General features: G+C 37.6%; 1 protein-coding gene across 9 annotated transcripts in view; it reads left to right on the top strand.

The window, feature by feature from the left end:
• Window positions 1-26,353, top strand: part of EXOC2 (exocyst complex component 2) — a 262,914-nt gene that overhangs the window by 141,841 nt on the left and 94,720 nt on the right. For all 9 annotated transcript variants that reach the window (XM_082732163.1, XM_082732164.1, XM_082732165.1 and 6 more), the window contains 4 exons: window positions 21,135-21,200; window positions 21,369-21,526; window positions 21,913-22,034; window positions 23,790-23,851. In XM_082732163.1, coding sequence (XP_082588289.1) covers window positions 21,135-21,200; window positions 21,369-21,526; window positions 21,913-22,034; window positions 23,790-23,851 — 408 coding nt within the window. The remainder of the gene's footprint in view (window positions 1-21,134; window positions 21,201-21,368; window positions 21,527-21,912; window positions 22,035-23,789; window positions 23,852-26,353) is intronic.

The raw sequence follows: 26,353 nt of genomic DNA, 5'->3' as shown, positions 1-26,353 counted from the left end.
ATTCCTGTCTCACATTGAGGTCTTTCATCCATTTTGAATTTATCTTTGTGTATGGTGTAAGAGAATGGTCAAGTTTCATTCTTCTGTACATAGTTGTCCAATTTTCCCAGCACCATTTATTGAACAGATTGTCTTTTTCCTGTATTGTCTTTTTCCCGTATTGTTCAAGACTTTTTGGCCCTAGAGTTGAGGGTCCATATCTGGGCTCTCTACTTTTTCCACTGGTCTATGTGTCTGTTTTTGTGCCAGTACCATGCTGTCTTGGTGATCACAGCTTTGTAATAAAGCTTGAAATCCAAACGTGATGCCTCCAACTTTGTTTTTCTTTTACAGTATTTCCTTGGCAATTTGGGGTCCCTTCTGGTTTCATACAAATTTGAAGGGTTTTAATCAGGAAAGGATGCTGTATTTTATCATACATTTTTTCTGCATCAGTTGAGAGGACCATGTGGTTCTTCAATCTTTTCTTATTGATTTGTTCTATTCACATTGATTTGGGAATGTTGAACCACACCTGCATCCCATGGATAAATCCCACCTGGTCATGGTAGATAATCTTATTAATGTACTATTGGATCCTATTAGCTAGAATCTTGTTGAGAATCTTGGCATCCATATTCATCAGGGATATTGGTCTGAAATTCTCCTTTTTGATGGGATCTTTGCCTGGTTTGGGGATCAGGGTAATACTGGTTTCATAGGAAGAGTCTGGAAGTTTTCCTTCAGTTTTTTTTTTTTTTTTTGAAATAGTTTCAGGAGAATAGGTATTATATTTTCTTTGAATGTTTGGTAGAATTCACCAGAGATTCTATCAGTTCCTGTACTCTGTTTTCTGGGAAGTTTTGATCACTGCTTCAATTTTGTTGCTAGTTATTGGTCTATTCAGGTTGTCAGTATCTTCCTGATTCAGTCTTGAAGTTCATAGGTTTCCAAGAATGCATCCATTTCTTCTAGGTTGCTCAACTTACTGGCATATAGCTGTTGAAAATAATTTCTGATGATTACTTCTGTTTCCTTGATGTTAATGGTAATCTATCCCCTTTCATTCATAATTTTATTAATTTGGGTCCTTTCTCTTTTCTTTTGGATTGGTCTGGCCAGTGGTTTCTCGATCTTATTAATTCTTTCAAAGAACCAGCTTCTACTTTTGTTGATGTTTTTCTATTGTATTTCTGGTTTCTGACTCCTTAATCTCTGCTCTAATCTTAATTATTTCCCTTCTCATGCATGGGGTTGGCTTAATTTGTTGTTGATTTTCCAGTTCTTTAAGGTTTAAAGAGAGTTGGTGTATTTGGGATTTTTCAGTTTTTTTGAGGAGGCTCAGATGGCTATGTATTTCCCCCTTAGGACGGCCTTTGCTGTATCCCATATATTTTGTACCAGTGTGTCTTCATTCTAATTGGTTTCCATGAATTGTTTAATTTCTTCTTTAATTTCCTGGTTGAGCCAAACATTCTTGAGCTGGATGGTCTTTAGCTACCACGTGTTTGAATTTCTTCCAGACTTGTGATTGTGTTCCAATTTCAGTGCGTTGTGGTCTGAGAATATGCAGGGAATAATCTCAGTCTTTTGGTATCAGTTGATACCTCATTTGTGACCCAGTATGGTGTCTGTTCTGGAGAAAGTTCCATGTGCTCTCGAAAATGAATGAGTATTCTGTTGTTTTAGGATGGAATGTTCTGTATATATGAGGTTCATCTGGTCCAATGTGTTATTCAAAATTCTTGTTTCTTTATTGATTTTTTGCTTAGATGACCTGTCTACTGCTAAAAGTGGCGTATTATGATTCCCTACAATTAATGTGTTCATGTCAGTATGACAATTTTGATTAACAGTTGGCTTGTGTAGTTGGCTGCTCCCATGTTGGGTGCATAAATATTTACAAATGTTAGATCTTCTTGTTAGATAGATCCTTTATGAATGATGTAGTATCCTTCTGTATCTCTGACTATAGTCTTGAGCTTAAAATAATTTGATATGATATAAATAAATTGATAAGAGAATCGCTACCCCAGCTTTCTTTTGAGGCCCATTGGCATGACTGATGGTTTTCCTTTACTTTCAGTCTGGATGTATCTTTATGTTCCAAATTCATCTCTTGTAAATAGCATATGCATATGTCCTGTTGTTTTTTCCAGTCTGCAACCCAGTGCCATTTTATGGGAGCATTTAGACCATTTTTATTGTCTTCACGTTGCCTGTCAAGTCCTTGTTTCTATGGACTATCTCTGTAAATTTCTGTTCTGTATCACTCTCGGAGTCTTTCTTTTTTATTGAACCCCCCTTAATATTTCTTGTAGTGCCAGCTTGGTCTTGGAAGCTCTTTATCTCTCCATCCATTCTGAATGTCAGCCTGGCCAGATAAAATATTCTTGGCTGCATGTTCTTCTTATTTAGTGCCCTGAATGTGTCTTGCCAGCCTTTTATGGTTTTCTAGGTTTCTGTGGACAGGTCTGACATTATACTGATGCTCTTCCCTCTGTACGTAAGGAATCTCTTCCCCCTAGCTGCCCTTAAAACATTTTCTCTGAATTTATCATTCACGAATTTCACAGTCACATGTTTCGAGGTCTTTCTACCCTCATTGATCTTGGGGGGAGTGTCCTCTCTGCTTCTAGGATGCAAACACTTGTTCCATTCCCCAGAATGGGGAAATTCTCATCTAGGATTTTCTCAACTATATCTTTTAGTCCTCTCTCTCTCTCTCTCCAGCCCCTCAGGTATCCCAGTAAATTCTGGCATTGGAACATTTCATGGCGTTATTTATTTCTCTAATTCCATTTTCATGGCTTCTAAGCTGTTTGTTCCAGGTCTCCTCCTGATTCTTCTTTTCTATCAGTATATCTTCTAGGTCACTAATTTGGTCTTCTGCCTCATTTACCCTAGTTGTTAAAGTATTTAGATTAGATTGAACCTCACTGACAACATTTTTAAGTTCTGCCAGATCAGCTCTCACTTCTGTCCTTAGAGAATCTATATTGCCACTAATGGTTTTCTCCAGCCTAGCCATTGTCTGGATAACTGTTACCCTGAATTCTATTTCTGACATGTTGCTTATGTTCATATCCAGAAGTTCTGTGGCAGGGGTCTTGGTCTGTGAATTTTTCCTTGGGGGTTCCTCCTCCTAGTAATTCTGGTGAGAGGTGGTTGAGGGAATTTACAGAGTCCATTTTGATCCATATTGATCACAGTCCAACCAAGATGCCCCTTTAGTGTTCTTGACCTCTTTTTGTTTCAGCCTGACTTCTGGGGATTGGGGGCGGTGTCATGCCTTGTCATGTTCCTGATCTCAATGGGAAGGCTGCAAGCTTTTTCCCGTTGAGGATGATATTTGCTGTGGGTTTTTCATAGATAGATTTGATGAAGTTCAGGAATGTTCCCTCTATCCCTATACTTTGAAGCGTTTCAATCAGTAACGGATGCTGGATTTTGTCAAATATATTTTCTGCATCAATTGAGAGGACCATGTGGTTCTTCTCTCTTCTCTTATTAATTTGTTCTATCACATTGATTGATTTGAGAATGTTGAACCATCCTTGTAGCCCAGGGATGAATCCCACCTGGTCATGGTGGATAATCTTTTTAATGTGCTGTTGGATCCTGTTTGCTAGGATCTTGTTGAGAATCTTAGCATCCATATTCATCAGTGATATTGGTCTGAAATTCTCCTTTTTGGTAGGGTCTTTGCCTGGTTTGGGGATCAGGGTAATGCTGGCTTCATAGAAAGAGTCAGGACGTTTTCCTTCTGCTTTAGTTTTTTTTGAAACAGCTTCAGGAGAATAGGTATTATTTCTTCTTTGAAAGTTTGGTAGAATTCCCCAGGGAATCCATCAGGTCCTGGGCTCTTTTTGGGGGGGATGTTTTGGATCACTGCTTCAATCTCGTTACTAGATATCGGTCTATTCAGGTTTTCAATTTCTTCCTGGTTCAATTTTGGGAGTTTATAGTTTTCCAGGATGTATCCATTTCATCTAGGTTGCTTAGCTTATTGGCATATAACTGTTGATAATAACTTCTGATGATTGTTTTTACTTCCTTAGTGTTAGTTGTGATCTCTCCCTTTTCATTCATAATTTTATGTATTTGAGCTTTCTCTCTTTTCTTCTGAATTAGTGTCGCCAATGGTTTATCGATCTTACTGATTCTTTCAAAAAGCCAGCTTCTAGTTTCATTGATACGTTCTACTGTATCTCTGGTTTCTACCTCATCGATCTCAGCTCTAATCTTGATTATTTCTCTTCTTATGTGTGGAGTTGGTTTGATTTGTTGTTGATTCTCCAGTTCCTTAAGGTGTAGAGACAGCTGCTGTGTTCTGGATTTTTCAATTTTTTTGAGGGAGGCTTGGATGGCTATGTATTTCCCCCTTAGGACCGCCTTTGCTGTATCCCGTAGGTTTTGGACTGAAGTGTCTTCATTCTCATTGATTTCCATGAATTGTTTCAGTTCTTCTTTGATCTCCTGGTTGATCCAAGCATTCTTAAGCAAGGTGGTCTTTAGCTTCCAGGTGTTTGAGTTCCTTCTGAACTTTTCCTTGTGATTGAGTTCCAGTTTCAAAGCATTGTGATCTGAGAATGTGCAGGGAATAATCCCAGTCTTTTGGTATCGGTTGAGTCCTGATTTGTGACCCAGTATGTGGTCTCTTCTGGAGAAGGTTCCATGTACACTTGAGAAGAATGAGTATTCTGTTGTTTTAGGGTGGAATGTTCTGTATATATCTATGAGGTCCATCTGGTCCAATGTGTCATTCAATGCTCTTGTTTCTTTATTCATTTTCTGCTTCAATGATCTGTCTGTTTCTGAGAGAGGCGTGTTAAGATCTCCAACGATTAGTGTATTCATATCAATATGACTCTTTATCTTGATTAACAGCTTTCTTATGTAATTGGCTGCTCCCCTATTGGGGGCATAGATATTTACAATTGTTAGATCATCTTGGTGGATAGTCCCTTTAAGAATGATGTAGTGTCCTTCTATATCTCTGACTACAGTCTTTAGTTTAAAATCTAATTTGTTTGATATGAAAATCGCTACCCCAGCCTTCTTTTGAGGCCCATTGGCATGAAAGATGCTTCTCCATCCCTTCACTTTCAGTCTGGGTGTATCTTTAGGTTCAAAATGAGTCTCTTGTAGACAACATATGGATGGGTCCTGTTGTTTTATCCAGTCTGCAACCGTGTGCCATTTTATGGGCGCATTTAGGCCATTCACATTGAGGGTGATTATTGATAGATACGTTTTTATTGATATAGTGTTACCTTTGAAGTCTTTCTTTCTGTAGATTGTCTCTGTATTTCTGTTCAATGCTATTCTTGGGCTTTTTCCTCCTTTAAAGAAGCCCCCTTAATATTTCCTGCAGTATCGGCTTGGTGGTTGCATAGTCTTTTAAGCCTTGCGGGTCTTGGAAACTCTTTATCTCTCCATCCATTTTGAATGTCAGTCTTGCTGGATCAAGTATTCGTGGCTGCATGTTCTTCTCATTCAGTGCCCTGAATATATCTTGTCAGCCCTTTCTGGCTTGCCAGGTCTCTGTGGACAGGTCTGATGTTATTCTGATGGGCCTTCTTCTGTACGTAAGGATCTTCTTTGTCCTAGCTGCTTTCCAGAGGTTCTGCCTACAATTATAATTCTTCATTCTTACTATAAGGTGTCTCGAGGACTTTCAAGAATCTGTAATCTTGGAGGGAAACCTTTCAGCCTCTAGTACATGAACGCTGGTTCCATTCACGAGATTCGGAAAATTTTCATGAAGAACTTGTTCCACTATATCTTCTAGACTTCTTTTTTCCCTCCTCCCTTCAGGGATTCGAATAATTCTGACTTTGGAATGTTTCATGGCATCATTTATTTCCCTGATTCTGTTTTCGTGGCTTCTAAGTTGTTTGTTCCAGGCTTCCTCCTGATCCTTTCTCTCTATCTGTTTGTCCTCCAGATCACTAATTCTGTCTTCTGTCTCAGTTACTCTAGTGTTGAGAGAATTTGGATTAGATTGGAACTCATTGAGTGCATTGTGAAGCTCATCCCTGGTAGCTTTCAGCTTTTCCCTAATATTGAAAACATGATCTCTAGTCGTTTTCAGTTCAGCCCTAATCAATTCCATTTGGCACCCATGGCTTTCTCCAACCTAGCAATTGCTTGGATAATTGTTAGCCTGAATTCTCTTTCCGACATATTGTCTATGTTGATAGCCGTTAGCTCTGTTGCAGAAGGTCCATCCTCTGTATTTTTCTTCTGTTGGGCATTCCTTCTCCTAGTCATTTTGGTGAGAGATGGCTGAATGGGTGTAGTTGGATGTATTGACTGTGGTGCAGTCAAGGTACACCCTGGAATGCTTCTGAGCAATCAGGGTTCCCCACCCAAATGAGAAGAAAAAAAAAAGGAAAAGAAAAAAACAGAGAGGGAGAGAGACAGGAATGAAAGGTGAGATAAAAGAGAAGGTTCAGCCCAAATGGGCCCCAAGGGAAGATTTATGAAGTATACAAACAAACACAGACAAACAAAAAGACTGATAAAAGTATATGACAAGAGAAAAAAAACAAAGGAAGAACCTCCCTGTCACAAAGAACCCCAAGTGTAAGATTTATATACTATCAGGACAAACACAAAAACACACAAATACTGGTGGAAGAAAAAGATGGGAGAGTGGTTGTAAATTCTCAGTGTGGGTGAGGAAGGTTGTTTTGATTCTTCCTGGATGTATCTTGCTATCTTTGTTAAAGGACTCAACTTTCCTAAGATAAAGGGGGGATTAGGAATTGGTTTACCTATAGGGGTGGCATTGATTGGGGAAAGGGGATTACCTTGAAGTTTAACTCTATATGAGTATTAGAAAATAAAAATTAAGAAAAGGAATAAACTAGACTAAACTAAACTAAAATTTAAAAAAAGAAGAAATTAAAAAAATAGAAATGCAAAAGGAAAACACAGGTGTATGTATCAAAAAGTTCAGGTTAGAAGGTTATTATGAAATTTGATGTACTGTACATCTCACTGTGACGGTAAATAGGTTAAAAAATTATCTATATAATAATAAAAAATTATCTATATAAAAAAATGAGCCAGAATAGTGGTATCGAATTAATAATAAAAATTGTCCTATGAAGTAGTGGTAGTTGTTCTCTTGTCATCTTTTTTTTTTTTCCTTTCCTGGTTGGTTTTCTGGGGGAGGGGCCTGCCACGTGGGTTTTCAGTCAATGATGTTCTCTGAGTTAAGTCCTCCCGCCCCCCTCAAGGGGGTGGGCTCTGAGGAAACTGTTTATTTCAGGCTTGTTCTCTGGAGGTTATTTGTTCACTTTTGTTTTTCTCTCTCACCTTGACCGCTTTTGATGGTTTTTGTAGATTTAGAGGAAAGCAAACTGCACCCTGACCTCCCTCTCAGAGAGAAGCCTCAGTCTGGCTGCAGAGCCCAAATAAATCCCCCCTTGGCCACTGGCAGAGCAGGTTCCCAGTCGCGGTCCCTGGGGACTCGGGATTTTTTGCTTGTACCCCAAACCATGGCAGCGGCGGCTGTCTGGGCAGCTCCAGACTGCCAGAGAAATTCCAAGCAGTGATCGCACACTGAGATTTTCTCGCTGGCCTGGCTGGGAGTGCCTGGTCTTTCAGGTCCGAGAGTACCCAGCTGGCGTCTGTGTGCACCTCTCTCGGGGAGGGTGCGGGGCACGACACAGACTCTGATGGCACGGCAGGGCACTCGCATGGGGACTGCAAAAAGGCTATGCTTCTGCTGGCTGGCGAGGCTCCCATCCCCTCACAGGAGCCAGGTGCCAAGCACTCTCAGGTGCGCTGGTGGTTCAGGGACCAAGACCTGGTTTCTCTGCAGCACTCTCTCTGGCTCTGTGGCAGGGGTAGCTGTCCTGGGTCTGGAGACTTAAGCCCCTGACCCTAACACCCCATTCCCGCAATTTCCCCCCGGTGATCCTTTGTTCTTTTTGGTGCTTTCCACCAGACTCCGGAGTTTAATGCTGGTCCCCTGGCGCAGGGCACTCTCGTATTGCAATATTACTTTCCAAAGGGTCGCCTCTGGTGGCTTCCTTCCCCTTTTGTTTATCTTCCGATATCAGTCCAACTTTCCCACTCCGCTTTACCTGCCCACTGGCATTTTCTGCTCCGGTAGAGATCCAGACGTGTATAATTCTGATCTCAGGCTGATTTTGTGGGTGATCAGAGTTCTTTGGAAGGTAATCAGCTCACTTTAGGGTACAGGTTGAAAGGGCGCCTCCTCCTGCTTCCCCGCCATCTTGTCTCTTTTTTTGTACTTGTTGAGGCCTGATTTGTGACTTAGTATAAAATCTATTCTGGATAATGTCCCAAGTCCTTGAAAATAATGTGTATTCTGTTGCTTTAAGATAGAAACTTCTGAATTTATCTTTTAAGTCCATCTGGTCCAGTGTGTCTTTCAAAGCCATTGCTTCCTTTTGATTTTCTGCATAGATGATCTGTCCATTGATGTAAGTGGGGCCTTTAACATGCCCTGTTATTATTGTATTATTATCAGAGAGTTCCTTTATGTTTGTGATTGTTTTATGTATTTAAACATGTTGGTCATATAAATATTGACAATTGTTAGATCTTCTTGTTGGATAGACCCCTTTATTATGAAATAGTGCTTGTCTTCACCCCTTATTACAGTATTTGGTTTAAAATCTAGTATATTTGCTATAGGTATGGCTGCTCAGAGTTTCTTTTGATGTCCGTTAGCCTGAAAAATGATTTTCCATCCCCTCACTTTCTTTTCTGTTTGTTCTTTCTCTTTTCTTTTATTTTTCTTCTTTTCTTTTCTTTTTAGTTTCTGAGGTAAAATTTAATGATTCATCAGTGGCATACACCAAGTTCTCATTACAAGTACCCTTCTTAATGCCCATGGCTGAGTTATCCCTTCCTCCCAAACACCTCAACTCCAGCACCCTCAAGTTTGTTTCCTAGAGTGTCTCTTTATCATTTGCCTTCCTCTCAATATTCATCTTATTTTATTTTTCCTTCCTTTCCCCTATGTTCATGTTCTATTTCTTAAATTCCATGTACGTTGCTTTTCTCTGACTGACTTATTTCACTTAGCACAATGCCCTCTTTTTCTATCTATGTTGTTGCAGATGGCAAGATTTCATTCTTTTTGGTGGCTGAGTAATATTCAATTATATATATATATATATATACTACATCTTATTTATCCATTCAGTTGTTGATGGACATCTGGGCTCTTTCCATATTTTGGCTATTGTGCACATTGCTGCTATAAACATTGGGATGCAGGTACCCCTTTGAGTCACTGTGTTTTTGTATCCTTTGGATAAATACCTAGTAGTGTAATTGCTAGGTCATAGGGTAGCTCGATTTTTAACTTGTTGAGGCACCTCCATACTGTTTTCCAGAGTGGCTGCACCACTTTTCATTCCCACCAACAGTGTGAAAGGGTTCCCTTTTTCCATATCCTTTAACATCTGTTATTTCCTGACTTGTTAATTTTAGTCCTTCTGACTGGTATGAGGTGGTATGTCATTGTGGTTTTGATTTGTATTTGCCTGATTACAAGTGATATTGAGCATTTTTTCATGTATCTGTTTGCCACTTGTATGTCTTTGGAGATATGTCTGTTCATCTACCCATTCATTCAGTGGATTTTAGTTTAGTTTTGTTTTTTTGGGTATTGAGTTTGGTAAGTTATTTAAAAGATTTTTGGGTGCTAGCCCTTTATCTGATAAGGCATTTGCAAATATCTTCTCCCATTCTATAGGTTGCCTTTTAGTTTTGTTGACTGTTTTTTGCTGTGCAAAAACTTCTTATCCTTATGAAGTCACAGTAGTTCATTTTTGCCTTTTGGAGACCTGTCTAGCAAGAAGTTCCTGCAGCCGAGGTAAAAGAGGTTGCTGCCTGTGTTCTCTTCTAGGATTTTTTTTTAAAAGATTCTATTTATTTATCTGATAGAGAGAGAAAGAAGGAGAAAGAGAGTGAGCACTGCCAGGGGGAGAGGGAGAAGCAGGCTTCCCACAAAGCAGGGGAAGCCCGATATGGGACTCAATCCCAGGACTCTGGGATCATGACCGGAGCCGAAGGCAGTGTCTTAACCAACTGAGCCACCAGGGCATCCCAACTCCTCTAGGATTTTGACAGATTACTGTCTCACATATAGGTCTTTCATCCATTTTGATTTTATTTTAGTGTATGGTGTAAGGAGGTGGTCCAGTTTCATTCTTCTGCATGTGGCTGTCCAATTTCATCCCCTTTGTTGAAGAGACTGGTCCCCCCCTCCCCCGCCTTGGATATTCTTTCCTGCTTTGTTGAAGATTAGTTGACGTAGAGTTGAGGGTCCATTACTGGATTCTCTCTTGTGTTCCATTGATCTATGTGTCTGTTTTTGTGCCACACAATAATGACAGCTTTGTAATACAACTTGACATCAGGAATTGTGATGCCTCTAACTTTGGTTTTGATTTCAACATTCCTTTGGCTACTCAGGATCTTTTCTCATTCCATACAAATTTTAAGATTGTTTGTTCTAGCTCTGTGAAGAATATTGATGGTATTTTGATAGAGATTGAATTGAATGTGTAGATTGTTCTGGGTAGCATAGACATTTTAACAATATTTATTCTACCAACCCAAGAGCATGGAATGTTTTTCCATTTCTTTGTCCCTTCCTCAATTTAATAAGCATTCTGTAGATTTTAGGGTACAGACCCTTTACCTTTGGTTAGGATTAGTCCCAGGTATCTTATGGTTTTTGGTGCAGTTGTAAATGGGATTTATTCCTTGATTTCTCTATCTTCTGCTTCATTATTAGTGTATAAAAATGCAACTAATTTCTGTGCATTGATTTTATATCCTGTGACTTTGCTCAATTTTTGTATCATTTATAGCAATTTTTGGGTGGAATATCTCAGGATTTTTACATAAAGTATCATGGCATCTGTGAAGAGTGAGCGTTTGACTTCTTCTTTGCCAATTTGGGTGCCTTTTATTTCTTTTGGTTTTCTGATAGCTGAGGCTAGGACTTGCAGTACTGTGTTGAACAAGAGTGATGAGAGTTGATATCCCTGTCGTGTTCCTGATCTTAGGACAAAAGGTTTCAGTTTTTCCCTGTTGAGGATAATATTCATTATGGGTCGTTCTTTCTTTCTTTCTTTTTTTCTTTAAAGACTTATTCACTTGTTTATTTGAGAGAGAGATAATGAAGCATGAGCCACAAGGAAAGGGAGAAGCAAGCTCCCCACGGAACAGGGATCCCAACATAGGGCTTGATCCCAGGACCCAGGGATTATGACCTAAACCAGAAGCAGACACCCAGGCGCCCCTTGCTGTGTGTTTTTCGCATATGCCTTTTTTGGTACGGAGTTGTGTTGCTTCTATCCCTACACTGCAGGGAGTTTTTGTCAAGAAAGAATGATGGATTTTGTCAAATGCTTTTTCTGCATGTATCGAGAAGATCATATAGTTCTTGTCCTTTTTTTTTTTTTTTTTAATTAATGTGGTATATCACCTTAATTGATTTTTAAACGTTGAACCACAGTTTGTAGCCCAGGGATAAATCCGACTTGGTTGTGGTGAATAATCCTTTTAATTTACTGTTGGATCCTATTAGCTAGTGTCCTGTTGAGAATTTTAGAATCGGTTCATTAGGGATATTGGTCTGTAATTCTCCCTTTTCATGGGGTCTTTGTCTGGCTTTGGGATTAAAATAATCCTGGTCCAATAGAGTAAGTTTGGAAGTTTTCCTTCCATTTCTATTTTTTTGAAACAGTTTCAGAAGACTAGGTATTAATTCTTCTTTAAATGTTTGGTAGAATTCCACTGAACTTCCCCTTACTTTGAATCTGCAGGTGTCATTAGGTCTAAATAAGTCTCTTATAGGCAGCATGTACATGGGACTTTTTTTTTTTTTAATATTCTGACATTCTGTGTCTTTTGATTGGAGCATTTCGTCCATTTACATTCAGAATTATTATTGATAGATATGTATATAGTGCCACTTTATTCCCTGGTTTTTTTTTTTTTTTTTTTTTTTTTTCCTGGAGATTTTCTCTTTTTCTTTCTAGTCATTGTCACTTTTGGTCTTTCCTTCCCACTCAACAAGTCCCCTTTAATATTTCTTGCAGGGATGGTTTAATGGTCATGAAGTCCTTTTTAGTTTTTGTTTATCTGGGAAGCTTGTTATGTATCCTGCTGCGTAGAGTATTCTTGGCTGCAGATTTTTCCCATTCACCACATTGAATGTCGCTGTCTTCTGGCTTGCCAAGTTTCTGTGGAGAGTTCTGCAGCTACCCTTCAGGTCTTCTGTTGTAAGTTGGGGACTTCTTTTGTCTTGCTATCTTCAAGAGTTTTTCTCTATCACTATATTTTGCAAATTAACTGTGGAATATGTTGGTGTTGGCCTGCTATTGTTGATTTTGAGGGAGTTCTCTGTGTCTCCTGAATTTGGATGTCTCTATTCTTTTCTAGATGAAGGAAGTTTTCAGCTATTATTTCCCCATATAAACCTTTTGCCCACTTTCCTCTCTCTTCTTCTGGGACTCCTATGATATGAATGTTTTTATGTTTGATTAATTCACGGAGTTCCCTAAGCCTATTATTGTGATCCATAATTCTCTCTTTTGTTTGGCTTCATTATTGTCCATTGTACTATTTTCTGTATCACTTATTCATTGCCCTGCTTCTTCAATCCTTGCAGTCATTACATCCAGTCTGTTTTGAATTTCAGTTATTACATTTTTCATTTTTTTTAATTCTTTTATATCTGTGGTAAGCATCTCCCTGATATCTTTCATTCTTTTTTCAAGCCCAGTGATTATCCTTATGACTGTTTTTTTAAATTCTGCATCAGGCATATACTTATACCTTTTTTGATTTGATCTCTGCCTGTGACCTTTTTTTGTTCTTTCTTTTAGGACGAATTCCTCTGTTTTTTTGTTTTGTCTAGGTCTCTGTCTTTTTCTATATTAGAAAATCTTGCTGTGTTTCCTGATATTGAGAGCTTTAGGAAGAAGAGGTCATACAGTGTCCAGGGCCTGGTGCTTCAGGAAGCATCTCTGGTATATGCTGCATGCATTCTGCTACTGTGTTTGGGAGTGTTTGGACATTGGCCAGAGTATGGCAAGTTTTAACTAGGTGTGCTCTGGTCTTCTTGTTAAATGAGACCTGATGCTATTTCCACTACAAGTGAAGTTTTCAGAACTCCATGGTTAGTAGATGTGGTACAGGGGTTTTCTGCTGGTCTTTTGGGAAAGGGCCTCCTTCTCTGAGGAAAGCAGTATCAGCAGAATGCAAGGGAATAAGACTTGGTATAAGCAGATTAGGCAGCCAGTGTTGGCATTGTGCTGTTTACTTAAATTGGTTTATGCTGAAGGATGGGGGAAAGAAATGGTGCCAGCCAGCTCCTTTGTCCCTAAGAGGGGTCTCTGTGCTTGCTGCTCCCAGGGAAACACTTCCAGAAGAGTGAATAATTTCCTCTTATGCATCCCTAGTGTTTCTCAGATCGCTGTTTTCTCTCTTTCTATCTCCATGTTGCTTGCCTGCCTGGAGCAGCACAGTGCACTTTGGGTTATATCCCATCCAAGTCTGGTGACTTTTGAAACTCCAAACTTTAAGGTCCTGAGCACGTCTTCTTGGGGGGGTCTCATTGCTCTGAGGCAGTTATGCTAGAGTGCAGGGGCATGGGATTTGGAGCAGAGGCTAAACAGCCAGTGTGCAGGTTTTCTACTCTTAGTGCCTAGGCCGGGGGTGGGGTGGCGTTAAGAAATGGCGCTCTGCAGCTCTTTTGTCCTCCAAGAGATATCTCTGTGAATGCCACCTCTCACAGATGTGCTCCAAGAAGAGTGAACAGTCTCTCCCCCATGTACCTTAGGTGATCGTTGGATTGTGCTGTCTGCCCTCGTCTGCTTGCTTGCCTTCTCTCTAGGACTAGGATCTCTATCTCAGCCAAGCCTACTGACCTTTGAACTCCAGTCTCTGAGCCCTACTGGTTGCAGAAACTCAAAAAAATCAGCCTCTCTTCAGCCCTTCTCGTTTTTCCAGCTAATGGCTTTGGGGAAGTGTTGTCCTTGTGCATTTCCCTGTATGCTCTTCTCTCTCTCCTTTCTCTGTGAGTAGGGCTCCTTCCCCTCAGCAATACCTGTGATCCTTTTCTTCCCACAAATCATACCACCACAATTCCCGTCTTTCTCAATTTGGCCTCTTCTCTCCCTCCAATTAAAAAGTTTTTTTCTGTCAGACCTTAGGTTGATTTCTTGGGTATTCAGAATGATTTGATAGTTATCTAGTTGTGCTGAGGTGCCATACAGGCCTAGATTCCTTCTGGTACACTTTAATCTTAGTATCCCCTTATTCTTAGCTCCTTAGTACACTTTAATCTTAGCTCCTCCCAGTCTGAGGAAGAAAATGCTTTAATTTCAGTTTTTCTGGTGTCCTATAAAAAGTTTTTTCAACATTCTGCTTTCACACATGTCTGTATCATTTTGCATTTTTATTCCTCTCAGCCACATGAGAGTTGTGTGGCTCTATGTGCTGAGGACAGGTTTGGGGTTCTTGCCCTCTGCCATGGTATAGAACAGCCACACCACTGATACTGTGTCATAACTTCCTCTTCCTATCTGCTTCGTCTCTAATCCTGATGGCTCATGAGGACTGGAAAGGTTAGCTGCTTCCATATCAGTGCCTTGGTTGATTGTGTTAATAGATAGCTCTTTTACAGAACACTAATTTTAGTGTTTAAATAGAAATGTCCAATATATATCACTTATTAGCTGCGACTTGAGGCAAATAACTTTATTACTCTGTGCCTGATTGCACAGGTCAGGTTTGAGGATTAAACAAGTTAATGTCAGTGAAGTGCTTATAACAGTGTCCAGCAGGTAAATGAAAATTTAATCTTATTATTTAGAATGCATATTTATTCCAGTATTTAAAATTGTATTGGCCTGGCACATAATAGGTGTTCAGAGAATAAAGTTTAGTAGCATTAAGAAATAGTGGACTGTTGGGGTGCCTGGGTAGCTCAGTTGGTTAAGTGTCTGCCTTTGGCTCAAGTCATGATCCCAGGGTCCTGAGACTGAGCCCTGCACTGGGATCCCTGCTCAGCAGAAACCCTACTTCTCTCTCTCCTTCTGCTGCTCCCCCTGCTTGTGTGCTCTCTATCTCTCTCTTTATCAAATAAATAAATAAAATCTTAAAAAAAAAAAGAAATAGTGGACTGTTTCATACTGAATAATGTCTAGATGGATTCACTCATCAAAAGAATTAGTACCTTAGGAAATGGATTTTAGACCTACTTATTTGTTTCCAGTCCAATGTTTCTTCCTTCCAGATTGATTGCTGTAAGTCGCCTACCACACAAAGATAGTAGTTGCCTTATCTTGAGTTTTTTAGAGTTCATAAAATTCCTAAGATTTTCATCTGGAGTATTTTAGTGAAACATTAGTTGTTGGATATGCCTATGGTATTTTTACCTATCTGTATCTTTAAGCCTTTAAGAGATTATAGTTATAATTAGTAATTATAATTATAATTATTAGTTAATAATTATAATTATTTTAAAAATTGAGTATACTATACTGATTTGGGCATGTTTTTAAACTATTTATCCTCTATTGAAAAGCGAGAAAGACACTGAAGGGTAGTAGAAGGGAATGGAATGGAGGAGTTAGGAATGTGTGGTCACCATATCAAACTATTAGTCAAATCCAGAAACTTAATTAAATTAAGTATTTAATTAAATTAAGTATTTAAACTCACATAAGAGAGTTTTGTAATATTTAAACAGTATTTACTTGAAGGGTTTTTTTCTAGTTAGAGAAATATTTTACTTTATCAAGAGCCCATCCGTTAAAGATTTAGATGGAGTTTCAGACAGTTTAAAAAATAGTTCTTCAAACCAGTCATGCCCATGTGAAGTAACATACATGAATCAGAACAGTGAAATCTAGCCGTTGGTCTTACCACAAAGTAGTTTTGGTCTGTGTGTGCAGGAAAGAGTTAAGGTTTTTAGTTAACGAAATGGTTAATATTAGGTTGAGATCTCACCTTTAGATATACCCTAAATATAATATAATTTGGAGTGAATATGTTAAGGCATCCAAATAATTTTTAAACACTAATAATCAACATTTTAAAAAGTTGTATGACTCATGGTATATAAATTAAAATGCACTTTATCTTCCAAAATTAGATTTTCTTTTAAAAATAGGGCAATATGTTGATAGGTAACTATTTTTTAATTAACAGTTTCAAGAGGTATGCTTTAAAACTAATTCCTGCCCTCTCCAATTTCTATGTATTTGGAGACCAGACCTTGAAGTTTGTAAATTATTTTGTCTAGTAAATGTCATCATGCATTCATTAGCACCTGTTTAATAGGCATAATTTAGTTTTAATTTTGATATATTTTGTAAGGATTGATCTTCACTCTTTTATTTGATTTAAAAATATTTAGAACAAAGCTATGAAATAACTAGCCCATTAAACAAGCCCACTATACAAAAAGTTCAGTATTAAGAACTGTGATAGCTAGAATTAGAAAAGCACCATCTGTTATTAGTATACTTACAGTTTTATGCTGGCTTGACTCATTATTGAAACAAATTATGCCTTTATTTCAGAGCTCAATCCCTTTGTCCATAGCATACTAAACCAGCACTGTCATTTAGAGTTCAGAGAAATAGAACCAAGAAGATGTTGATTCTGCTTCCAACTGTGTATAAAGAGAAAGATTTACAAAAGGAATTTGGCTTACCTGATTATAGAGGTTAAAAAGTCCCAGAATCTGATGTCCTCTAGTTGGAGACTCAAGAACGCCCATGGTGTAGTTCCAATCTGAAAACCAAGAGGCTGGAGATCCAGGAAGTACCAATGTTTCAGTTCAATGTCCCCATTCAAGGCAGTGAAGCGGGAGGAGTTACCCCCTTACTGGAAGGAGGGTCAGCTTTTTTGTTCTAGTCAGGCCTTCCACTGATTGGATGGGTTCCACCCTCATTAATGAGGACAATCTGCTTTCCTTGGCCTACCAATTCAAATGTTAATCTCATCCAAAATCACTCTCACAGACATACCCAGAGTAATGTTAAATAAATATCTGAGCACCCTGTGGCCCACTCAGGTTAACAGGTAGAATTAACCATCACAAGGTCCTTAACTTAGGTTTTACAGTATAGAATTCCAGTGTCATTCTGTGCCTTTTCATATCACAGCGGGTGCTGGGTTCCTTAGCAACATCCGAATTCCACACCTATAGGAGCCCTCCCAACCCTCAATATTCACAGGGAATTCTTAAACCTCTGCTTATCCCTTTTGCTATTTTAAATCTCCAGGAGAAGCAGTGAATCTGTTGGACTTTTTAGGAATATATCATAGGATTATGCCTGGCAGATCTCCTTCAAAGGGCCAGTTAGCCTTGTGAAGATGTAGGAGTTCAAGTTTTTTTAAAGAAGACCTTCAATTATCCTAGCAGTATGCTTTCTAAAAAATATCCCAGGAGGTCCTGAGGAACGCTAACCCTGGGTGATCCTTCATTCACCAACTATCCTGAACACACTATGTGACAGGTACTGATACATGTACATACACTACATATACATGTATGTACATGTAACACACATATAATGTAAATTCTAAAATATATAAATATATAAAATAGTGGCCAAGATAAATATGACATCTCCCCTCCTGGAGGGACAGAACCAAAATCAATTTTTAAAAAATTTATCTTAAATTTTGCTAATAGCTATAAAAGAAACAAGTAGGGTTCTAAGATAAAGAATATCATTGGGATGGAGGTCAGGAAAGATCTCTCTAAGGAGATGACACTGAAACCAAAACTTGAAACATAAGAGGGAAACAGCCACACAAAGAATCAGGGAAAAGAATGTATTGGGAAGAAACAACAGCACATTGCAAAGCCAAGGAAAGGAGCTTGGCATATTTGAAAAACAGAAAGAAGGTAAAAACATTCAGAGTATACTGAGCTGTGGTTTAGGGTATCAGGAGAAACAGGAGATGAGGCTAGAGGAGGAAGCAGGGACCAACTGACAAGGCTTTGTTACAGACCGTGGTAAAGAATGTGTATTCCAAGTATGGTGGGAAGCCACCTATAGACCCTAATTGGTGGAGTAACCTGATCAGAGTTTTGGTTTTAAAAAGACCAGTCTGGTTATCTGTTCAAGAATGAATTGGCAGGGAACAAAAGGCAGAGTGGGTAAACTATTAAAGCTGTCTGGGCAGGAAATGATGGTGTTTGGATTAAGCTTTTGTTAGTGGAGTTGGAGAGAAAATGATAGATTTCATTTGTATTTTGGAAGTAGTGTTGACCAGACTTACTGATGGATCAGATGAGTAAGATGAGGGCAAGAGTTAACATAGAGCTACCAAATGGACTCTCAAATGAGTAGGTGTGACATTTACAAAGCCAGATAGACTTGAAGAACATGCTTGGAGGAAAATAGCAGTTTTCTATTTTTAATGTATTGAGTTTGAGGTTATTGTGAGTTATTCAAGAAGAGACATGAAGTAGACAATCTGAAAATCAGATTTGGGCTTCAGAGGAAAGATTTGGGGGAGAGATATAAATTTGGAAGTGTGACCTTGTTATTTATAATAAGAAATATATATGGTCTTTTTGGTTTGGAGCACAGATTCTAAAACCCTGGGAATTTCCTTAAATGAGGAAATTTTTTTGTTAATAATGTGTCTTTTGTTAATAACATGACCTCCATTGCCACCCAAGGATGGGGTGCTGATTGCTTGGATCACCAACAATACAATTAGAGGGTTTAAATTTATAGTCTAACCCTCAGACCTCTAAGTAGGGGAATGGAGCTGGAGGTTGAATCAGTTGCCAATGGCTGGTGATATAATCAGTCATGCCTTTGCAATGAAGCCTCCATAAAAACCCAAAGGACAGGGTTTAGAGAACTTCCAGGTTGGTGAATGTGTGGAGATGCAAGGAGAGGGCATGGAAGCACTGCATTCTTTCCTTATACCTTGCCCCAACCATTTCTGCGTTTTATCCTTTTATAATAAACTGGTAATCTAGTGGGTAAACATATTTCCTAGTTCTGTGAGCTGTTGTAACAAGTTAATTGAACCCATGCAGGGAATTATAAGAACCTCTGATCTGTAGCCAATAGATCAGAAGCACAAGTAACAACCTGGTCTTGAGATTGGCATCTAACTGTGTGTTGGGGGGGTGCAAATCTTGTAGGACTGGGCCTTTAACTTGTGGGATCAGATGTTATCTCTAGGTACATTGTGTCAGAATTGAGTTGAATTGAGGACACCCAACTGGTGTCTGGAGAATTCCTTGTTCTTGAGGGAAAACTCCTCCCCCAAATACACACATGTTGGAATTGAGTACAAAATCCAAAATAGGAAGACACTAGACTGAAATGATATGTGAAGCCTTGAGAATAAATTAGTGAGAGTGTATAGAGAACAAAAGTGCCTAAGACTAGGACACGGCAAACTGCATTAATTTGAGAATAGCTAATATATCACCTTGTAAGCCTGGGGCCATTGATTTGCTTTTCTACACCTAGGCCACTATATTGCCTGAAGTGTTAACTTTGAATCAGAGCGTCACACTTTGACAGAAACAGAAAGTAGGCTAACAGACATTCAGGGCCAGTTGGACTTAACTGAGTGGTCATGACTCAGATGGGAGTCACTCTTGACATCTTTCCTTTCTCGCTGAAACACCCAGTAGAATTGACAGGTTCAGTCGCCTCTACCTTGGAATCTTGTGTCTGAGCCATCCGCACAAGTTCATGACTTACCTCCTTTCGCCTTAGTTGCTGTATTGCTCACCTAGGTGAGTGCAACATCCGTATAATTGGCTGTGCTAATACCAGCCCCTATAGTCACTTCTCAATGTCACTTTAAAACACTTCAGTTACTTCTCATTTGTTTTAAAAATAAAGGGACAAAAACATCAGCTTCTAAGTGAAATCCTCATTTATAAATACTTTTGAGTATTGTTTCTTAATTAATTTAAGAATTTGCTTATTGAATTATTACTGAGGTGAATTTTAGGCTTAGTTTTTTCAAAAATTAATTTAATATAAAATTATACAATAAATGTAAATTAGAGCCTGAAGAGGTATGTATATATGCATATGTTGACCACTTTTTAACAGGTATGTCTGATGTTTTTATTGAAAACATTCAGCAATCCTTACCCTTCTTTTGCTCATTCATGTTAGTAATGCTTATCATAATAATGAACTCTGTAGACTGTTTCTCTGCCTTATACCAAAAATATATGGAACATTATTTGTATTTTAAAATTAACTTGAAGTCAGTTGTCAATTTGAAAGTTCTCTTGACATGTCTCTAGTGAATAATTCATAAGCATTTTACCTTTAAAGGATAATTTCACATTATGTTAGTGAAGTATCAGAATTTTTGTTTTTACCGTACCATTTTGTTATTATTTCTTTATTTCGAAAGTTTTCCAAGTTCACCCTCCGTTCTCAGGCATTTTATATGATAATATTTAGTTGTTTGAAAATTTGGGAGTAAAAAGTTAACTAAAATCCAATTGAATATATTTCTCTTTTAATCAATGTAGTGTTCCACACCTACCTTAAGGAGAAAGAAATATCAGAGGAAAACATGGCTAGCAGTAAATACATAAAAATATAGTTTTAGAATTCTAGAATATATTCTCTCCTGAATTAAACTATAAAGTCCCTAAAAGAACAGTGATTTGTAATTTTTTAAAAATAAAATGCCAAGTATAATGCTTAAAGGAAGGGAATGGATAGCCCAAGATTCTTAGATGTTAATCAAGAGTGTATTTTTCCTTTTTTTTCTATACTATCTAATGAGAAAAGTATTGAGAAATTTATCCCGGGTATGATTTAGGTTTAACCATAAACAATTATTAATGAATATGACACATGAAATTCACCTACAAAAGAAGTAATTTCAACTTAATTCTTAGACTTATTTATGGAAATTGTATTTAAAGGTTTTAAGAAGATGAATAACTTCTTTTTGGAATAAGAAATTTTTTGTAAGTCTGTTTTTAAATCAGAAACTTAGATTATGTCTTAAACATTCCTTTCAGTCAAGCTACAACTTTATCTTATGGTCTCTTTATATACAACTGTTATCTGAAGACAACTAATATATTTGATTTTCCTTTTTTAATTTTTAAGACTGCAGAGAAATCAGGCCAGATTGAAAGATCAAAGAATGTAAGGCAAAGACAAAATGATTTTAAGGTAAGTTAAGGATATGTATGTAGACTTTTTCACAGGGTAAGATTTTCTCGACCAAAGTTACTAGAAAACTTTACATTCAAACTATTCATCATTGTTCAGGCAGATTCTGTTAACTGATTTAGTCAAATTAATGACTTCTAATGAAGTTTTACTCTCATAATTATCTAGAAAATGATTCAAGAAGTAATGCAGTGTCTTGTGAAGTTGATCCGTGGAGCCCTGCTCCCACTCAGCATCCCAGAGTGTGGAGTGAGGCAGTATGGAGGCTGGGAGGTGAAATCTGAGCTCTCAGGACAGTGGCTTGCTCATGTCATCCAGACTATAAGGTAAATATGGACTCATTCTTCTGAAAAGGGGTAAATTTTTTTTGTCTTTTTGAGGGAAAAAGGAAATACCAACACATTCAATTTGGGATAAGATTTTTTAATATAGTCAACAAAGAATTTTACTGTCTTCTTGCCTCCAGTATTTCCTCTGTATCATAAAGCATCTAAGCTAAACCTGTTTGATGAGAATGTCATACTGAATGAGGATCTTCTTATTGTTTAATTCGGTATTAGTGCTGTATTATGATTTTATTATGGTTTTACTTTCCCTAGGCTTTCAGTATGATATTGTAGCTTATAACCTCTATAGCCTGGCCAAACTAATGACAGGGATTGCTTCAATATCATACTCTGCTCATTTTTGTTTTATTGTGTCTCTTTCACAGGCTTACTTATGAATCGTTGACTGCCCTTGAAATTCCTAATGACATGTTACAGACTATCCAGGATCTCATTTTGGATCTCCGAGTACGTTGTGTGATGGTCACATTGCAACACACAGCAGAAGGTATGTTAAGAAAAATTAATGACATTTGCTAGGTAATGATTATCTAAATATGCCACCTCTTTCTATCTTCTAATCCTTGAAAATGACAGAATTACTTTTATGGGAAATTGAATATTTTAGATCACAAATAGCTGCTCAATAGGATTTTTTTCCTTTTCTAAATATCTTTCCAAATCTATTTACCTGAGATGCCAGACCATGCATAAATTAATATGGATATACTTGAAAATATTTCAGGATATAAAAACATCCTTATGGCAAATGTTAAGTAGAAAAAGTATATTATAAAATGTATATAAAGTATGAGTCCAGTTTTGAAAAGATGTATACTATATTTTTTAAAGATTTATTTATTTATTTATCAGAGAAAGAGAGGAAGGGAGAGAGGACCAGCAGGGGGAGCAGTAGGCAGAGGCAGAAGGAGGCTCCTGCTGAAAAGGGGTCCGATGTGGGACTGGATCCTAAGACCCTGAGCCAAAGGCAGATACTTAACTGACTGAGCCACCCAGGCGTCCTGTATGTATATTTTAAATATTTAGAAATACCAGTGTAAAGTCAGAAGAAAGACTAACAGTGATTTTCTGTATAGTAGAAATTATAAGTGATGCACATTTTCTTTATATATTTTAGAATTTTCAGGATTTTGTGCATATAATCATAAAAAAAGGGTTATCTTTATAAAGCAGCAATTTGGATATTAAATATTTTCAAAGGCAGCCAAGAACATCATTATAAATAACATAAGCCATAAGTGTCTGTCACCAGGACTTTCAAGTAGGAAGGTCACATCTTAGGGCACCCTGGCGGCCCAGTCGGTTAAGTATCCAACTCTTGGTTTTGGCTCAGGTTAATGATCTTGTAGTTGTGGGATTGATCAAGTGCAACATTGGCTCTGTGTGCTCAGTGTGGACTCTGCTTCAGGTTCTTTCTCCTCCTCTTCCCTCTCACCGGTGCTCGCTCTCTCAAATAAATAAAATCTAAAAAAAAAAAGTCACATTGGTGACTAAACATACTGTGTAACAGAAAGGGAACAGAATCCAGGTGAGAAACAGCAGTGTCCTCTGAATTTACCTGCTCCCACTAGGGACCTGAGACAGCCTGAAATGCTAAAGGTTGGGACAGGTAGCATTCCTTTGTAAATCATCAGAAGTGTCTAAGATTAGGGGCACTGGGTGGCTCAGTTGGTTAAGTGACTGCCTTTGGGTCAGGTCATGATCCCAGAGTCTTGGGATTGAGCCCCACATCGGGCTCCCAGCTCCACGGGGAGTCTGCTTCTCCCCTGACTCTTCCCTTTCATGCTCCTTCTCACTCTCTCTCCCTCTCAAATGAATAAATAAAATCTTAAAAAAATCTTTTTTTAAAAGTGTCTAAGATTAAAACAATATAAATTTTTCATCAGATATTTTAGGAAAAAAATATTTTGTAGCTTATTTTGTACATGTTAACTATTTTCAAGAGTGCTTTAAATAAGTAATAAACCATTATCTGAAGTTGTCATTAAGCCTAGCCTAGCAGTCTCCAAATTGGGCTAAATTTATTTACATTAATGTTTTATGAAAAAAAAATCCAGAAAACAATACATATTTAAATCCTTGAGTTTACCAGAATTATGTTTTATATTATTACTTATCTTTCATTTTTTTACAAACCCATATAAAACGATGAAAACCCATAATATTTACAGATTTTATCTCTGCAAAGTTCAACTAGATAATTATAATAGAAAAAGTATTTGTGTGCTTATTTTCTCTTTAGAAATAAAGAGGTTAGCTGAAAAGGAAGACTGGATTATAGATAATGAAGGACTGACTTCTCTTGTAAGTTTAAATTCTTTTCAGTGATTAATCATTAGTGTATATTATATTCAAAATAATGATTTATTTTATTAATAAGCATATATTCTAGGGGAGGCTGTGGGAGGGATGGGATAGCTAGGAGATGGTCATTGGGGAGGGTATGTGCTATGGTGAGTGCTTTGAATTGTGTAAGACTGATTAATCACAGACTTGTACCCCTGAAACAAATAATACATTATATGTTAACTAAAAAATAAGCATATATTCTCTGCATTGTAATTCTGTATCATTTTCAGAAATAGAAAAAATAATGAAATAGAAATAATAATAGAAATAGAAAATATAAATATTTTTATATATAGAAATATATAAAAATAGAAAATATATAAAAATACATGTATAAATATATATAAATTACATATGTAATTTATATATATATAGAAAAATAAACTTCTTAATGCTTTCCTTTTCAGAGTCAATTTTGCTTAACACTAACCACAAATATTTAAAAATTAATAAAAACTGTGATTTCTTTTAGGGTACTCTTCATCGTGTGTCACTGTTATCTGCATTACATTTTAAAATGGACTGTGCTTCATTCTAAGTTACCCAGTAACTTGTACTTTTTAGAAAAATAAAATAGAAAGAAATGTTGGCGCTGGCCTCTAAGCCAAAACAAAACAAAACAAACAACAATAACAGCAAACCTCTCCAGATACATACATAGGTCAAGCAGGCAATTAAAAAGTTTAACTATAATATTAAGCAACTGTAACCATAGAATAATTTCATGTTTGTCACAAATACAAGTTAGAAGACTAAACTTTGTAGATGAAGGCAGAAACCTGACTGCATTCCCCAGATGTATTTTCTCCATTTTTCTTTCTAAGTTAAAACAGAAACTGTTGGGATTAACAATGTGCTCTGCAAAACAACAACAACAACAACAAAAACCTGCATTTTTCCAGCCTCCACTGGGATAGGATGTGAATAAATTCTAGTCAACTAGATGTAGGAAGACTGGTCAGCTGTGTCTTGCGCCTAAGAAAGTGCTGGACTTTTCCCATGACAGGAATAAGGCCAGGGTGGTTGGAACTACAGTGGCCTTCTTGTGATCATGAGGCCATCCAGAGACAGAAGCCACAATAAGGATCACAATGAAGAAAGTCAGAAGGAGCCTTTCGTATTGACTGCATCACTAAGCTGCAACACTAGTTCAGTTTCTTTAATGTTAGAGAAAAAAGAAATGCCCACCTTGTCTAAAGGCCTTCGATGTTTTAGCATCTGGATGTCAATTTAACTGATACACCCGCCTACAGGATCATTGTGGGAATCCATGAAACAGATGTGAAAACATGGTATATCATGAAAACTATTTTCAAAATAATTTTGAAAATCTAAGAGTCTCATCTGAACAGATGATGACTCTAAAATTAATATGCCATGTTTCTGATTGGCTCTGTGTGCTCAGTGTGGACTCTGCTTCAGGTTCTCTCTCCTCCTCTTCCCTCTCACCCGTGCTCTCTCTCTCAAATAAATAAATAAAATCTAAAAAAAAAAAAAAAAAGTCACATCTTTACAGAATTGGTAACTAAACGTACCGTGTCAACAGAAAGGGAACAGAATCCCGGTTCAGTCCTTAGTTCTGTCACATAGTAGTCATGCAATCTTTTTTTTTTTTTTAAAGTTTATTTATTTATCTCTACACCCAACATGGGGCCGGAACTCAGGACCATAAAACTAAGAGTTGCATGCTCTTCTGACTGAGCCAGTCAGATGATCCAGTAGCCATACACTCTTAAAGAAGTCGCTTTACCTCTCGGGGTCCCATTTAGTGCTTATGTGATAGCAACTGAATCTGGGTCCCGGTGAATGTTACATGATAACTGCCACATCTGGGTCCCACCGTGTGCTTATGTGGTGGCTGCCATATCTAAGTTTGGTTGTTTGATTATAGTAGTTAAACCTTTTTGAAAATATTTTGAAATGGCCACTATAGACTTGTTTGTAGTCAATTTAAAGCTTAACTATAATATTAAGAAACTGTAACTATAGAATAATTTCATGTTTGTCACAAATACAAGCAGAGACTAAACTTTGTAGATGAATGACCCACAGAAAGTTATAATTCTGGTGTCAGCCATTGTGTCTTATAGCCAGGTGTTGGTAAAGAAATATGCTAACATAATAGTGTTGATAAAGCTGAGCGTGTTTTAAGCTAGTCAGCATGGACCTCACTTCAGATAAAAAAGGTGAATCAGTGCATAGAGTAAAAGTTGAAGCTCCAGCTCCAGCTTTGAGTATTTTAACCTAACATCTGTAAAATTCTTAAAACTTTGAACAATGACTTAAATTGTCTCAAATTCTATTATACACTACTGATTTATATCTTAACATTTTCAAAGTACCAGTCACATTTTTTTTTAAAGACTTTATTTATTTGACAGAGAGAGATCACAAGTAGGCAGAGAGGCAGGCAGAGAGAGAGAGGAGGAAGCAGGCTCCCTGCTGAGCAGAGAGCCT

The sequence above is a fragment of the Mustela nivalis genome (genome assembly GCF_964662115.1).
Source record: "Mustela nivalis genome assembly, chromosome: 5".
Lineage (NCBI taxonomy): Eukaryota > Metazoa > Chordata > Mammalia > Carnivora > Mustelidae > Mustela > Mustela nivalis.
Note: the sequence above shows the minus strand (reverse complement) of the source record. Positions and strands in the feature narration are given on the sequence as shown.